The sequence below is a fragment of the Haliaeetus albicilla genome, chromosome 1 (genome assembly GCF_947461875.1).
Source record: "Haliaeetus albicilla chromosome 1, bHalAlb1.1, whole genome shotgun sequence".
Classification (NCBI taxonomy): Eukaryota; Metazoa; Chordata; class Aves; order Accipitriformes; family Accipitridae; genus Haliaeetus; species Haliaeetus albicilla.
In genome coordinates, this window is record NC_091483.1 from 71,394,738 (window position 1) to 71,409,974 (window position 15,237).

The 15,237-nt window shown below is 38.6% G+C and overlaps 1 protein-coding gene across 5 annotated transcripts in view; it reads right to left on the reverse strand.

Moving 5' to 3' along the window:
• EVC2 (EvC ciliary complex subunit 2) overlaps positions 1–15,237 on the reverse strand; it is a 79,946-nt gene that overhangs the window by 18,506 nt on the left and 46,203 nt on the right. For 2 of the 5 annotated variants that reach the window (XM_069793810.1, XM_069793787.1), the window contains exons 13-16: positions 10,728–10,887; positions 8,971–9,431; positions 5,759–5,963; positions 4,325–4,447 (exon numbers count right to left, since the gene is read on the reverse strand). In XM_069793810.1, the coding sequence (XP_069649911.1) occupies positions 4,325–4,447; positions 5,759–5,963; positions 8,971–9,431; positions 10,728–10,887 (949 nt within the window). The remainder of the gene's footprint in view (positions 1–4,324; positions 4,448–5,758; positions 5,964–8,970; positions 9,432–10,727; positions 10,888–15,237) is intronic. The other 3 variants (XM_069793795.1, XM_069793820.1, XM_069793801.1) reach the window with 2 other exon arrangements.

The following is a 15,237-nucleotide window of genomic DNA, read 5'->3' on the forward strand; positions in this document are numbered from 1 at the left end:
TGAACCCATTAAAATGAATAATGAATAAGGACGGAAAGGCAGTTTGACAACTCAAGTTCACTTATAAGGAGACAAAAGAATGTATATTTTAATTCCAGCTGAATTCAAAGGCAAAAGAGATGACATTGATGACCGAAACACTTACACTTTTGTCAACCAGTTCAAATAACAGGAGGTTTATAGGATATGTTCAGTATATTCCATGACTCATAAGATTTATGGTCCAAACTGCAAAACTAGATACTATTTGCATATTACTAAGTAAGAAGCCATATGTTAAACATGCCCAAATACATAGGAATGATGTTCAGCTTTATCATTCAGCATCTGTTCAACATCATACAGTAAATTAACTGCTGTTAAGCAAACAAAATGTTGCATTACCTAACTGGTACTAGTATCTACCCCTAGCCACCTTGAGTTTCTTTCTGCCTCTTGTCAGCTCTGAAATCACAGCTCTGCAAACAGAAACACACTTCTGAATATCAAAGCTTGCAAGTAGATCTGACTTCAGTATGACATAGAAAGTGACTTCAGTAGAAGCCGGATCAAATATTGATTAGAAACTAAATTATAAACTAGTTATAAACTAATATCCCCTGGCCATTCTTGAAGCCTTTTCTCATACCAAACAGAAGACTGTAAAATAACGCTTGACATTGTACTGTTCGACATGATATTATTAGAGTGTCAAACTACTTTGGTTATGATGAATTGGCTCCCATAGGTCTGAACATTTGCTGCTAATTCCACCTGAAACATCCAAACTACACAAAAAATTGCCAATGCTGTAAATGCACTATGATTAGTCCATTGCTTGAAAGCACTGACTTCTAAATTCCACATTTAGTTCAGACTAATGGCTAACTAGTGTTGTCTCAGTCTTAAATATTACAAATAAAGGGAATAACCTGAAAATGTACTTGATTATCTGCAACCTCAAAGACATTTCTCATTCAAGACTTATTATTGGGGTTTTTAAGCCCAGCAAGGAAAACAGACTAAAGAATGCCAGTATTTTTACTACTGTGTTTCTTCTGAGATAGGTAACTGCTATTTCAGAAAGGAACAGCTACTTCCTCATGCACAAGACAGCTTAAAACAGCTATGAAACACAAAAGTAGAAGATAACAGCCTGCTTTTGAAGATTTTCACAGCAAGATCAACGATACTCTCAGGTGCTCCAAGACTAGGCTTCAAACTTCTTCCCATGGCCTCCCACCCCACAGCCTCCTGTCTATGAGTTGCTCTTCTCTGTCATGCCTGTTTTACAGTATTGCAAAACACATCCTGCTGCTGCTTTCATAAGCGTTAGCTGGAAACAATTTTACAGCCATCCTGTAGTGAGACAGAACCCACAACACCAGGAGAAGTCTGCAGGAGAATAGCAGCAGTGAAGGCAGAAATACAGCAGAGCTGTATTGCTCCATCATCCTTTTTCCCCGCCTTGAATTGGTTGTGCCACTTCAGATGGTTAATTTTGAGTTAGGTGATAGAAGTGTTCACATTAATGCAAAATTTAGAGGTGTAAGATTCTAAATGAGGAACAAGGTAACAGATTGCAACAGCCAAAAGAAAAAAACTCTACTTCTGTGATCAGCATAAGGCTAACAATAACATGACAAATAACATTTTTACTTAACAATAGTTTAGCTTCCTTATTGGGAAAAGCCCAAAGCATTTGGCTTTTTATAACTAATGTGCAGCCATACAATTAGAACAACAACAGGTATGCCAGATGGTGCATATAAAACTGAAACAATGAGGCTTAGAGAAGCTAACTTTCCAATTTTAGAAAAAGATTCTAACAAAAATGTAAGGCAATACTCATACCAAACAAGTATTGAGTACTTTTTTTAACATAAGAGCTTAGCCCATACTCCATTGTACTTTCAAGTAACAGTACAAAAAAAAAAATTATCTAAATTTTCAAGGTCAGGGCATTAGGTATTGAAGCCAAAAGCTTAAATGTCCCCATAAAAGGATTAGGGCATTCTTGGACCAGACTTATTAAAGCATTAAAGAGTGTTGCATTCTTGCCTAAGCACCTGTTCTCACTTTCGAAGACTGTGTGCTGGACTAGATAAACATATGCTTTTATCATCTGCAACCAATACTAACAATGTGTTGCTCTCACATAAAAGTGAAATTATTTCTGAATAGACATGTTGACCCAGTATTTTTTCATTCCTCAGGATACAAGTATAAAAAAACACAGGAAAGAGGTGTAAAAATAGAATTTTGTCCAAATTGGTACTAAAATTGATATTGCAATCATCTGTGAAACTGTTTTTATCTACCAATGACACCTGCTTGTTCTGCATAGTTCTTACAGCTGTGCACCACCTATGTCTAACACAGTTATCACTGTAACATTCCTCTGATACACAAAAGTAATATTACCCACATTTTACCAGTGGGAAAGAGAAAGAGAGAAAGGTTAAGGAACAAGAAAAAGACCTCATTGACCACTTGCTGGCAGAGAAGGAAAAAGCCTCCAATTACCCGTATTGGCATGGGCCCCACTCATTCCTGAAGGATTAAGTTTAGACTGGGGCTGTGAGCCTTTTAAATGATAGCCACCAGAATCAAGGCTCCCTTTCAATAAGCTCTGTATGAATAAACTCAGTCCCTACCCACAAAGTCTTCAGATCTAAGAACCCATTTCTGGGTTTTCAGTAGCATTAGGAGAGGTCCAAGAAGTAAATCTTGCTCAGCTGAAGTATGCAGTGAAGCACCTTCCAGCAAGGTGCACTCACAGCCCAGAAAGCCAACTGTATCCTGGGCTGCATCAAAAGAAGCGTGACCAGCAGGTCGAGGGAGGTGATTCTCCCCCTCTACTGTGCTCTCATGAGACCCCACCTGGAGTACTGCCTTCAGCTCCGGGGCCCCCAGCAGAAGAAGGACATGGACCTGTTGGAGCGAGTCCAGAGGAGGGCCACGAAGGTGATCAGAAGGCTGGAGCACCTCTCCTGTGAAGACAGGCTGAGAGAGTTGGGGTTGTTCAGCCTGGAGAAGAGAAGGCTCCGGGGAGACCTTAGTGTGGCCTTTCAGTACTTAAAGGGGGCTTGTAAGAAAGATGGGACAGACTTTTTAGTAGAGCCTGTTATGAGAGGACAGGGGGTAATGGTTTTAAACTGAAAGAGGGTAGATCTAGATTGGACATAAGGAAGCAATTTTTTATGACGAGGATGGTGAAACACTAGAACAGATTGCCCAGAGAGGTGGTGGATGCACCGTCCCTGGAAACATTCAAGGTCAGGTTGGACGGGGCTCTGAGCAACCTGATCTAGTTGAAGATGTCCCTGCTCATTGCAGCGGGGTTGGACTAGGTGACCTTTAAAGGTCCCTTCCAACCCAAACTATTCTACGATTCTATGTTTTGAAAGCCTTACTAAGAAAACCACAGGATCTAGGGGAGTCTTGCAATCATGCATAAGCCAAGTCCCAGAACCACTGGAAGAAAAAAGGGCAAGGCATGAACCATTCTGTAACTAAGTTCTGTAACTAGGGTGCAAAAATTAAAACAAAGCCAAAACTATTAAGCTTGAAATACAACATCTTGACATACGCAGGCAAGAATAGAGAGATGCATCATACCACTACACCATAGACCTTTTTTATCTGGTTCTTATTCACATAGATAGAAAACTGCCATTCCTTAATTACTAAAGACGTAGGTTTTGACTTCATGTCGTGGTTTGACCCCAGCCAGCAACTAAGCACCATGCAGCTGTTCGCTCACTCCTCCCCCCTCCCAGTGGGATGGGGAGGAGAATCAGAAAAAAAAAGTAAAACCCGTGGGTTGAGATAAGAACAATTTAATAACTAAAGTAATATAAATTATAACAACAATAATAATAATGAAATATAATAATAATAACAACAACAATAATAATAGTTATGAAAAGGAATATAATAAAAAAATAAAACCCAAGAAAAGACAAGTGATGTACAATGCAATTGCTCACCACCTGCTGATCGATGCCCGAGCAGCAATCCACCCCTCCCAGCCAACTCCCCCCAGTTTATATACTGAGCATGACATTCTATGGTATGGAATATGCCTTTGGCTAGTTCGGGTCAGCTGTCCTGGCCATGGTCCCTCCCAGCTTCTTGTGTATCTGCTTGCTGGCAGAGCATGGGAAACTGAGAAATCCATAACTTTGGATAAGCACTACTTAGCAACAACCAACATATCAGTATGTTATCAACATTATTCTCACACTAAATCCAAAACGCACTGTACCAGCTACTAAGAAGAAAATTAACACTATCCCAGCTGAAACCAAGACACCTCAGTACAGAAAAAGCTTGCACTTACCTTATTCAAATTTTCATCTTTCACCAAGTCTTCATAAATGAAAATTTTGTCCTGTAAAGATTTCTTCAGAATACCTATCTTATTTCCATTTCTGGATCCTGTTGTTTTCGTTTTAGAATGCTGCTGTAAGAAGATGAGCACAAAGTGCTTTATTTGTAAGAGGTATATGAGGATGCTAATATTAAGATTATTACTTTCTATTATTGGCAGATCCACCAATTAATGACACTTGGCAAGGATGACTTTCACTGAGAAAGTATTTCTGAAATGAAGGTGCTGCCTATTGATTCAGACGATCCCTTTCAGACATTCAGAAAAAGCTGGAAATTTCATTTTTGATTTCTTTCAAGCAGAATTATATATTCACCCTTTCCATGACAACTGCTAGCACATAAATTTGATTTTCAACAAGCTTTAGCAGTGATAATAATAGAAGATTTTAACTGATAAGTTGTCTCCTCAGTATGGTTAAAAATGAACAAAGAATATTAATTTAAGAACTACATTGTTTTCAAGACACAGTATATGAACCACAAAAGAATCATGACAGTATTAAGGGGCACCGTTCCATGTAATCAAATTATTCTTGACCTTTATATTTCTTTACAAGAATATCAACTAAGTATAATGTACTCTTGGGGAAATGATAACATCTGTTCAACTATAAGGTTTTGCAAAGTCATTTCCCTTATTTAGTACCTTAGAAATTATTAAGGTTTTGAACTAGGTTAATTCCTAGTACAATTATCCCAAGTTAGTTTACATATTTAGAAAACATAACTGAACACAAACAAAGCAAGGGAAAGTCGCCCTTTTTATGATGGTATCAGATACAATTCATACAGGAAACACTTTTTTTCCTCCTATGTAAGAACTGAAAATAATTTATGATTCCACAGGTTTTACATTTTACTGAAGGAAGTAACACTCCTCACCCCTTTTCTACATGGACAAGACAGTGTAGGACATTCCCCTAAAAAACCTCCCTAAATCTTTCCTTGATTTAGTGACAAACTTAATACTGTGTAGGGGCTGCCAGAGAAACCTCAGTTTGGGCTTTAAAGGACCCAACTTGTCCCTGACATTCAGAGCCAGGCTCAGCACTGATCCAATTTTTGGCATTTCAGTTGACTCTCCTCAGAGGTGCAGCCCCTTTTGGCCACTCATCTGCTTCTTTATACCTATGCCTTCTTCTTGGGAAAGCTGGAGGACACGCAAGCAGCAGAAATACACAGGTGTATGTGAAAAAAAAATTTATCCAACTGCTACCCAACAATTATCTTTAAGGTCCACTGATCCACACAGACAGAAGTGTGCATCGCTGTCACACCTATGGACAAGCTATGGACCCATATCTGCAGCTGAGGCCAACAACCTGTGGATACACCCATCATCCCCTTGCACATCCCCACGCTGATCCCACATTGTTCCCACCTGTTTATTGGTCATTGCTAAATTCTGATCCACTTTCAGCAGTTCTGTGTCCCTCCACTCCACCTCGAAAGCCTGAAGCAAGGTTCTTGCTCTTATCTTGGGCCAAGCCAAGCTGCTGTCTACCTGAGAGAAGCAGCAGTGCAGCTCTTGCCTCATTCTAAGCAATTCCTCTTCTGATAGTGAGAGGGGTAAACTTAGAAGGTGCCTGTTAAAAAAACCAAAAGCCATTTGCTATTCAGGGATATAGGCAATTTTACATAAAACGTAAGAGACATGCACACAAATACTTTACATGACAATGATCATCCTTTTTTGTCTTATTCATACAGTTAATGATTCCACACATAGGACTGAGCTTTTCAGCATGTTCAAAATATCCTTGAGGATACTTCAAATTCTGCATACAGAACTTCCTGGACTGTAAAATTTCATTTGCAAGGGGAAACAGTTTTTGACTATTTAAAAAACAAATAAACAATTTTTAGCACATTTCCTATGCACAGAAACCTTCCATCTCTCAAGACAGTACAAACCCTGAACTTAGGGCTGAAATCGAGATCAAAGCTTCCCGTAAAGCCTCCCTGCGCTGTTTCCCAGCACTTAGCAGTCACAGCTACTGAGGGGAAAAAAATAAAATAAAAAAGTATCTCTTTATAACAAACTCATATATGTCATCCCTCCCGTCACCAAGTCACAAGGGTTCCTGCTGTTCTTTGTAAAAAAGCTTTTAGCAGTCTGAACAACACGGAATATATTTTAGCAGCAATTTGAATCACTCAGAGTTCCCGTTTTGTAGAAGGAAGGTTCTCAACACAGAAGTCTAGGGAACTGATCCTCAGGTCAAGCTGAAGTTGACTTAAAAATAAAGCATGCTAAAGCCTAAATTAATGTTCCGGCTGTGACCAACCTTAGACTACATTTATCATCTTACCTTGTGACTGAAATATTTCCTTAGGAGTATTTCATAAAAAATAGCATAATGTTTTGTTTGGAAATTTTCTCTATTTCCCAAAAAATGTATGTATATTTAAAGCATGAACAGTATATACTTTAAAAAGTAGTTTTCTTCTAAAAACATATTATACCGTATGTTCCATTAGGACTGATGCTTTTATTCAGTACATCACAGGCCTATACCACCTCATTGTTTCACCAAAATATTGCTGAGTTTAGAAATTCTTATTTCCGTTTACTAATTCAGCAAAGTACAGCTAAATCCTAAATTAAAACATTTTTAACATATGAAGTTTTTTTCTAAAAAAATTGCTTACTTTAAGGCAATATTACTCCAAGCAAGCATTTACAGTATACTTAACCATTTCTCATGTTGTCCTGGACTTTTAGAAGAAAATCACAGATATATAGACAGAGATACAAAAGAAAATACAGCAAATCACAGTTTTGTCATGCCCATGTTTAAAAAGGACTTCAAGCATTAATGATCTTCATAAATATTTTGGACTAACTCATGGTCTCTTTGATAAGCAACAAAAATGAAAAGCTATCATTCAAAATAATTATTTGTGAAAAGTAGATAGCAGATGAGAACATAAACATGAGAGCTGGCATCTGTCATCAAAATATCAAAATTGACAGACAGTGGACTGAACATAAAGACAGTGACAGATTTTAAGGGACTTTTGATAGAACAGTTGTGCAAATGCTGCATTTTTTGTATATATTTTCCAGTATTTTACCAGAAAAAACAAACAGCTTACTGTTGCTGTGAATAAAGATAGCATTTAACAAATACAACAGCCGACACTGCAGGCTGGAACACAATTATCATGGAATCGTAAGTTAGAAATAGGAAAGACCTGCTAGGTCATACAATCTACTTCCCTGCTCGTGCAGGTCTGCTTGCAGCAATACAAATAAGAGGTAATAAGACAAGCTAGAAAATACATTGAAATGGCTTATAGAAAAGTATTTAAAATGCTGAATAAAATACAAAGGCCTTGAAATTAGAATGAAAACAAGACAAATGGATTTTTTTTTTTTCTTTAACAAAGCAAACACACATGGGCAAGCGTTTTTTCCATATTTCTTTTAGATGCTTTGACACTGTGCAGCGGGCAAACTTACAAAGATGCTGTCTGGACAAAACTGCCCGTGCTAATCTGTTTTGCTTCAAAGAAGAGGTATGAAGGAGAAACCTTAACTAATGCTTCACCCCCCCGTTCAATTTCTCATGCTCAGTACATTTGCTCTAGGGGCAGACAGCCTCATATAGGTTTGCCTATTCCAGTGGCTTCCCCTCAAGCTGCAATTTTGACAGAAGACTATTTTTTCATGTTCCCAGGTCTCTGACAATGTCTGTTACTAAATGGACATTGTATAGGAAATGCAGTAGTGTAAATATTCAGGTAATACAACAACTAGTCATAAATGCACTTGAAAGCCAAGAAGAATTGCTAACGGACGGTGCAAATCTCTCAGGGACCCTGCTGCCCAGCCTGAGAGGCACCACGGACGCCGACACTCGGCTGCGGCTGCAGCCGCCGTCTCTCCCTGAGTGAGGTGCCCCGATGGTGGCAAGGCCACCACTCGCCTTCCCACCTCCCCGGGGTCACATCGTAGCAGACAGCAATGGCCAAAACGTGTGCCCGGGGCCAGCAAACCTCTCTGCAAAATCACCCGTGCCATGACACCTCTCTGGCTGGGGGCTCCGTGCCAGGGGCACTTTGTCAGCAGGCCAGATCGGCCAAGTCCGATGAGTGCAGCCCACCAGTTGGAGAGGTACGCTACTGTGCTGTGTATTTATGAAATATGGGAAAATACTGTGGCAGAGCTTAAAATGAGCACCCGATGAGTAAGGCTTGACTTGCGGCTGGAAGGAATATATTGAAATTCAACGCAGGGCTAATTAGGCCTGACATACGAAATGACATTTCCAAAGTGCTGGACCTCTGAGAGCACACTGAGAATAATAATGAAAGATGCACAAGTGAAACCTGACATGGAGTGAACAGAAGTATAAAAACACTCCACCTTTTTGATTTCAAAACTGCCATTTTCTGGGATTTTCACTGCAGCGCTAGGAGTGCCAGCTCACCTGCCAGCGCCGCAGGGGCTAAGCACTTGTGAAAAATCAATTCCCAGGTGCACAACAGAGAACTTATCATTAGGAATTATACCAGACAGGTGTGAAAACTCCTAGTTCATCTCTATTTGCAAGAATAACTAAGAAAAGGGTACAGAGAGATACTTGCATGAGTACTGATTGTTCCCAGCTCCTTAATTTTTTTTGTTCTGAAAGGCTTGTTTCCAGTTCTTGGCTCAGCTTCTGCCTGGTGAGCTGAAGCAGCTCCTCAGCGGCTGTGCTCTTGTCACGCTCTTCCCTTTCAAGCTGTTCATGTTTAACAACCATCTCTTTTTTATGCTCCTCCACAGCTTCCAGTAGGAACATCTTTGGCACACTGAGCTTCACCAGTTCTTGCACAAATACTCCATACTGAACACGTTTAAGCTCTTCAACAGTTTTCTCTGTTAGACTAAACAGAAGCTCTCTCAGCTCTTCACTGGCCTCATTGTCAAGCTTTTCAGTAAGTTCTTCAAATTCAATGGCGTGATCACTCAGAAGATTTTTCCAGTGGCTCAGGTAGTGAGTGACCTCCTTAGCAGTTTTGAAGGGGTCTCCAAGTGACAGCTGCTCCTTCCGATGCTCTTTCTGCTGATTCGTTTGCCAAAAGGAGGAACACAGTTAAGAGAAGGAACTTCTCAAATTCTAGCTCTTTAAATAGGTAATTCATAGCAACACAAAATTTCATACTTCTGTTTTTCAGTGTTCTCAAAACTGCTTTTCAGAAACCTACCTAGCCCTCAACATGATGGCTTTGTGTGCACCTAGCAGGCCTGTGATAATTCAGATTATTGTTAGATAGAAGGGCTAACACGGCCCTGTGATAATTTGGATTGTTGCTAGATAGAAGGGCTAACACCTAAAAAAAATGCATGATCTTCTGGTTTGACATAATCTCAGCTGCCTGAACTGTAATGATCTGGCAGCATTCCAGAAGTGAATCTGGATCAAATACCAGGGAAGAAAAAGAAGAAAAAACAAAGAGAGAGGAAAAAAAAGGCTGGGTTATTTTTTACTTTATTTTCCCCATCTTACAGCATGCAGCAATTTCATTGGAAAGCTAAACTAAAGCTACCTATACTGAGAATAAATACAACAAATGAAGTCTCCATCATTATACCTGCCGTCTCTTCTTGCACTGATATCTGTTAAAGAGCAGAAAACACTGAAACACATGTCCCACAAAAGGTAAAATTAATCTCACCTAACTTTGGTGACCTAAAGAAATATCACCTAATCCAAGATAGCTTTTTCTACATCCTTTAGGAAGAGAAAGATAGACACCTTTGGATAACAACTCCCTTCCATTTATCTCAGATCACCTGCAAGTCATCTTCCATTATGAGATGACTTGGAGCTCTTGGAGTTAGCCTTGATTTTTAGATGGCTGAGGTTAGGTGACCTGAGTCCTACCAGAAGCAGCCACAGGTACAGCATCTTTTAAATAATTTTGTTTTGTAGCTGAACTTTAGCTATGCTGTAGGAGTCACTGAAGTCACATGTAGCCAGGAAACCCATAGAAAACAACAACTGTCACATCTGTGACATCTCTCTCACCAACTTCAGAACCTCAGTTGGTTTTTGCCTCTCTACACATTACAGAGGCTTGTCATAACCCCCTTGGACAGGTTAGACTAAGTAGAAGGGCTTCACAAGTTTCTCCAGTTATATTGCTATCCTGAAGGTTTTTCTAAAAGAACAGCTATTAATTACTGCGTAATTAATACAGCACATGGCGGTACACAGCTAAAAACAATGGACACTTATTTCCATCCATCCTCCTGGCTGTGTTGACCCCTGTCCTAAGAACTACACTTTATTTTTCAATTCATTCCATTTTTAATTCATGATAACGCCTGTGAAAATAAATATACTGAAAATAATTACCTTTTGTAGCATTTCCCGCCTTCGCTTGGTAATGAGTTTCTGGTGAAGCTTTTGCTTTTCTTGTTTTAAATCATGATCAAATTTCTGTTTAACAGAATTAATTTCAGCCTCAGCTCGGTCCAGCAGCACTCCCAAATGACCTTCAGGTAAATGACCTGCTCTGTAATAACAGTGTTTGAAACCTGTTATCCCAAATTCTTAGGAGTAAAAGGGTATTTGAGGCAATTAGTACCATAATAAGGCTCAACAAAGTAGACACACAGAATAATCTTTGTTTCTTTAGCAGTGATACCTGAGGGGATCAAACAAGCAAGTGGATAACAGAAAGATAATCTCAGAGATGAGTGTAGAATTGCAGTTTGTGAAGGCAGAGTGAAGGTGTATGAAGATGGAATGGGAAGAAGGAAGGAAGGGAAGGCAAATGCAAAACCAATTACGTATCAGTTAGTAATGTAAGCGATATTCAAATGAGACATTTCAAACCTTATATATTATTCATAATATTTACATTTTTCATTTAATGCCCCTGGAATGCAATTCTAGATGTCTTTTATAACTCCTACTCCTCATTAGAAACAATTTTCTCTTTAAAGGATGTAATCTAATCAAGTAAAAACTATTAAAAATTATTTTAAAGATACAAAGCAATCATATCCATGAAAAGATTTATATTCAGATTTCCTATTAGATTTACATCATCAGAAAAATTATAAAGGTTTCAAATTAATAGTGAAATACAATAATCTTAACAGGGCAAATTCTCAGTCTTAAGCACACAGTGCTTTCAAACAGAAGTTTAAGACTATGGTCTACCTCCAGTTGCTACAGTATTTAATTTCAAAGAGTAAGCAAGATCCCAACCATGCCTGCAACAGTTAGAAAAATCTTCCTCTCCACAAACTCAAATTGAATTTAAAAAATTACCTGCTATTATACTTACACCAGAAATTCCCCAAATATTTCTCAGACAACAGAAGAATAAAAGAACATCTTAATTCAGAACCAGCTGTTGGACATTTGTGAGTTATAATTTCTAATGCTAAACACAGAGGACTTCCAAAATGTGGGGTTGAAAAGGTCAACATGGAACTTTGAGTAGAAAGCACCAGTTCCTGACCTGAACCTGGATGTTGTCCAAACACTTTCTGGTTTATTTTTCAAATCCCCATTTTTCAGAAGACATGAACATTACACACAGAGCCTGGATTCAGATGAATCCAGGGCTTCCAAGTCCTTGTTCCAAGATGTTACCTGACCCAATTCATAAACTAGAGTAGCAGCTAAATGTCACAAGCCCTTCTCCAGAAAGGACAGTCTCTCATTCTGGTTTATTAGGATTTGTTGATACAATAACAGCTTAATTCCAACTAAAATCCTCAAAATAAAAGCTGAAAGAAATAAAACAGAAGATTGATGTATTAGCTTGTTTGCAGCCACTGCACTGTAACCGTGGTGGCCAGATTCCACAGTTCACACCTCTCCATCTACTGCTCAAGCATCCACAAGTATATGAGCAAGCCACGAAACATCATCCCCTACATAATGAATGCGCTGGATAGAAACTCAGATCTGCTTTATCACACCGTTATGTCAACCAGAGAGCACCTTTTGCAGAGCTTTTCAAATGCCTATTTTGTATTTCTTTAATCTCCTGCAAAGAGGATTAAAATACCTCTTGGTATCTTAAAAGCAATTCAGGAAGCATCATTCTTGGATCTTTTGGCCAAGTCATTTTTGCCTTGAAAGCAATCAATGTTAAATTTCAGTGTTATATTAAAAAAAAAAAACAACCCACAACAGCACTAAATTTCCATACTCGTATTTGGTAACTAAGTCTTGCCCCCCTTTCTGATCAAACCCAAGGCAAAAGATTAGTGAATGAAAGGCAGATTTATTACGGTGAGGAAGTGAGGCATGATAATAACCAAGATATTATTTTTAACACCTTCATCCTGTCTTGTACTGAGGAAATAAACCCAGGCTTGCTGCATCCAATTAAAATCCCTGTCCAGAGCAGCAAAAAGGGGCTGCAATAGAGAAAGATAGATGTGCTGGAACCATCCAGCAAATGAAAGATACAGAAAAAGCCATACAACACAGAATGACTGGAAGATGATATATACCAACCTATTCTTAGGCAGGAAAAAAAAGAAAAAAAGAAGTCTACATTATTTCAGTTTCAGGTTGTTGATTTATTTAGAGATCCAGGTCCACAGCTCAAACTGAAGGTGATGCAGTATTGTAAAACCCATCTATTTATTTTTTTGGAATCTACTTATTTAGAAATTCCAAATAACAAAAATAATGGGCAAAATGCCTACCACCAGAGAAGGCTATGGGAGTTTATGTGGCAACTTACTTACATTAATCAGTATTATGGTAATTCCTAGAAGGCTCAATCCTGGCAAGAGACCGTAACAGTATAAAAACAATTACAGTATTAGAATTAAAAGATGTCCTGTTCCCAAAGGACTCCAAACTGAAACACAAAATAGAAGGAGAGGAGAAAGATAATGACAGTATAGACTGTATGATAAACTGCCTGGTCTCAGCATACCAGACATCTAATCACTGAAGAAATGTGCAGGCACATGTTTTATGTCTTTGAACAAGGAGAATTTTAATGAAGGAGAATACTGCAGTAATGACAAGGATGTTTACAGGGAGATCCTCCCGAATGCAACGAGTGCCATGGAAGGAACACAGATGAAGCGTGTGGCCAACAGCAGGAGTATCACAGGCCAATCAGAGGCAGACCTTGACTTCTCTGTACTGAATGAAAGCCAGCAAAATTAGGAGAAAATGTGAAGTGAGGGCACTAAAACTATAAAGTAGTAGTTTGTATCTGATGCTATGGAGAACTAAGTGATGCTGGACCCCAGCAAAGGAAGATTTGTTTTATGAAAGGTCGAGAAGGCATGGGAGCATCACTGAAACATAAGGGAGATAGATAATGAAGCTGAAAAGTTGCACCAGCCTGAATGTACATGTAGGCTGAATCGCAACACTATACAGAGACTACACAGAGAGAACCTGCAAGACAGTGCCCATGTTACTCTGCTTCAGCTACTTCAGGATTTTACCTGCTGAACTGGCATCTTGCTGGTACTCAGATCAAAATTTAGGTAAATAATTCAAAGCAGTAAATACTATACATAGCAAAGTGCTACAAGCAGAAAAAGTTTTAAAAGATTATTAGAAACCTTTACACTAATGCATTACAACTAGAGGCATTCACTTTCTAATACCAACTCACTGAAAGGTCCAGCAGGACGCTGTTCAGAAAATTACTTTGCTTATAACAAGGTCCATATAAATTGACACTATTCAGAAGAGTAAGAGACCAATACGAGATGTTTTGCTTTGATCTTTTATGTCAAAGATTATCAACTGCCTACTTTAAAAACACAGTTCACAAGAAATGCTTGAGGTCTTATAAAAACTAAAATTTGGGGAGAAATTTATAAAGGGGCTTGAGTTGTTCATACCTAGAGAGTCAGCAGAACTGGATTCAGTTTTTAAGAGACAAAAGAAGGAAGAAAACTTTTTGTGAACAAGCAGATACTGGCAAAAGAACAATGCGACATGTTACAGCTGCTGTAGTTCAAAAACATGAAGAACTCGTGCCTCTGGGGATAGCCAGAACAACCCAGGATAAATACTGCTTCAAGTATCACCCTCCTGTCCATTTAGTCTTTAAAGGAAAACACAAAAAGCCTAGCTAGACACCCCTGAAATCTATTATTACGGGTTATAATTTAAACCTTGCTTTCCTGCCTTTTGGCACTGCAGTCCATGGACTTGATTTCCAAAGGCACTGAGTACCCATAGCCAGTCCTCACAAATGGGACATTTTATTTAAATACTATCTTTAGAAAGCCCAGCTTGAAAACTGGTTGCTCTATTTCATTTAAAATGTTCACAACCCTCCCTAGAACTGGTTTGGTTTTATTTTACTTTTTATAACCTTTATTTCTGGCCACACAGAATATTTTTCATGTTAATTTGAAATTGCCTTGCTAGCTGATAAATTTTAAACATCCTATTAAGCTCCATTTTTAAAAGACCTCTCCCCTCATCATTTATCTGCTGGTTTATGTATCCCTGAATCTGTTTATCTGTGGTATATCTAGTCTACATATTTTCTCAGTTTCTCTTCTCCATACAAACCGTTCTGCATTTTAAAATTCCATTTATAACAGAAAGTTTAGGGCACGCTATTAAAGCTGGACACAATAGATTACGACAGACCTGTGTCTATATTTAAACAAGCAGATTCAATGCTAAAGTGAAAAATAAGAGGATATTATGGATACAATTTAAAGTACCAGCCATTCAGACCAGAATTCTCTTGCTGCTCAAATTTTAATGCTCCAATTTGTAAATATCCCCCAAATCACTTTATAATTAGAAACTGAAATACAAGCCTCCCCAGCATAGATTATAACTTCCTCAAGGTTTATACTAGGATATTTCAACTGGCCTGTAGGGAAAAAAAGACTACCACATA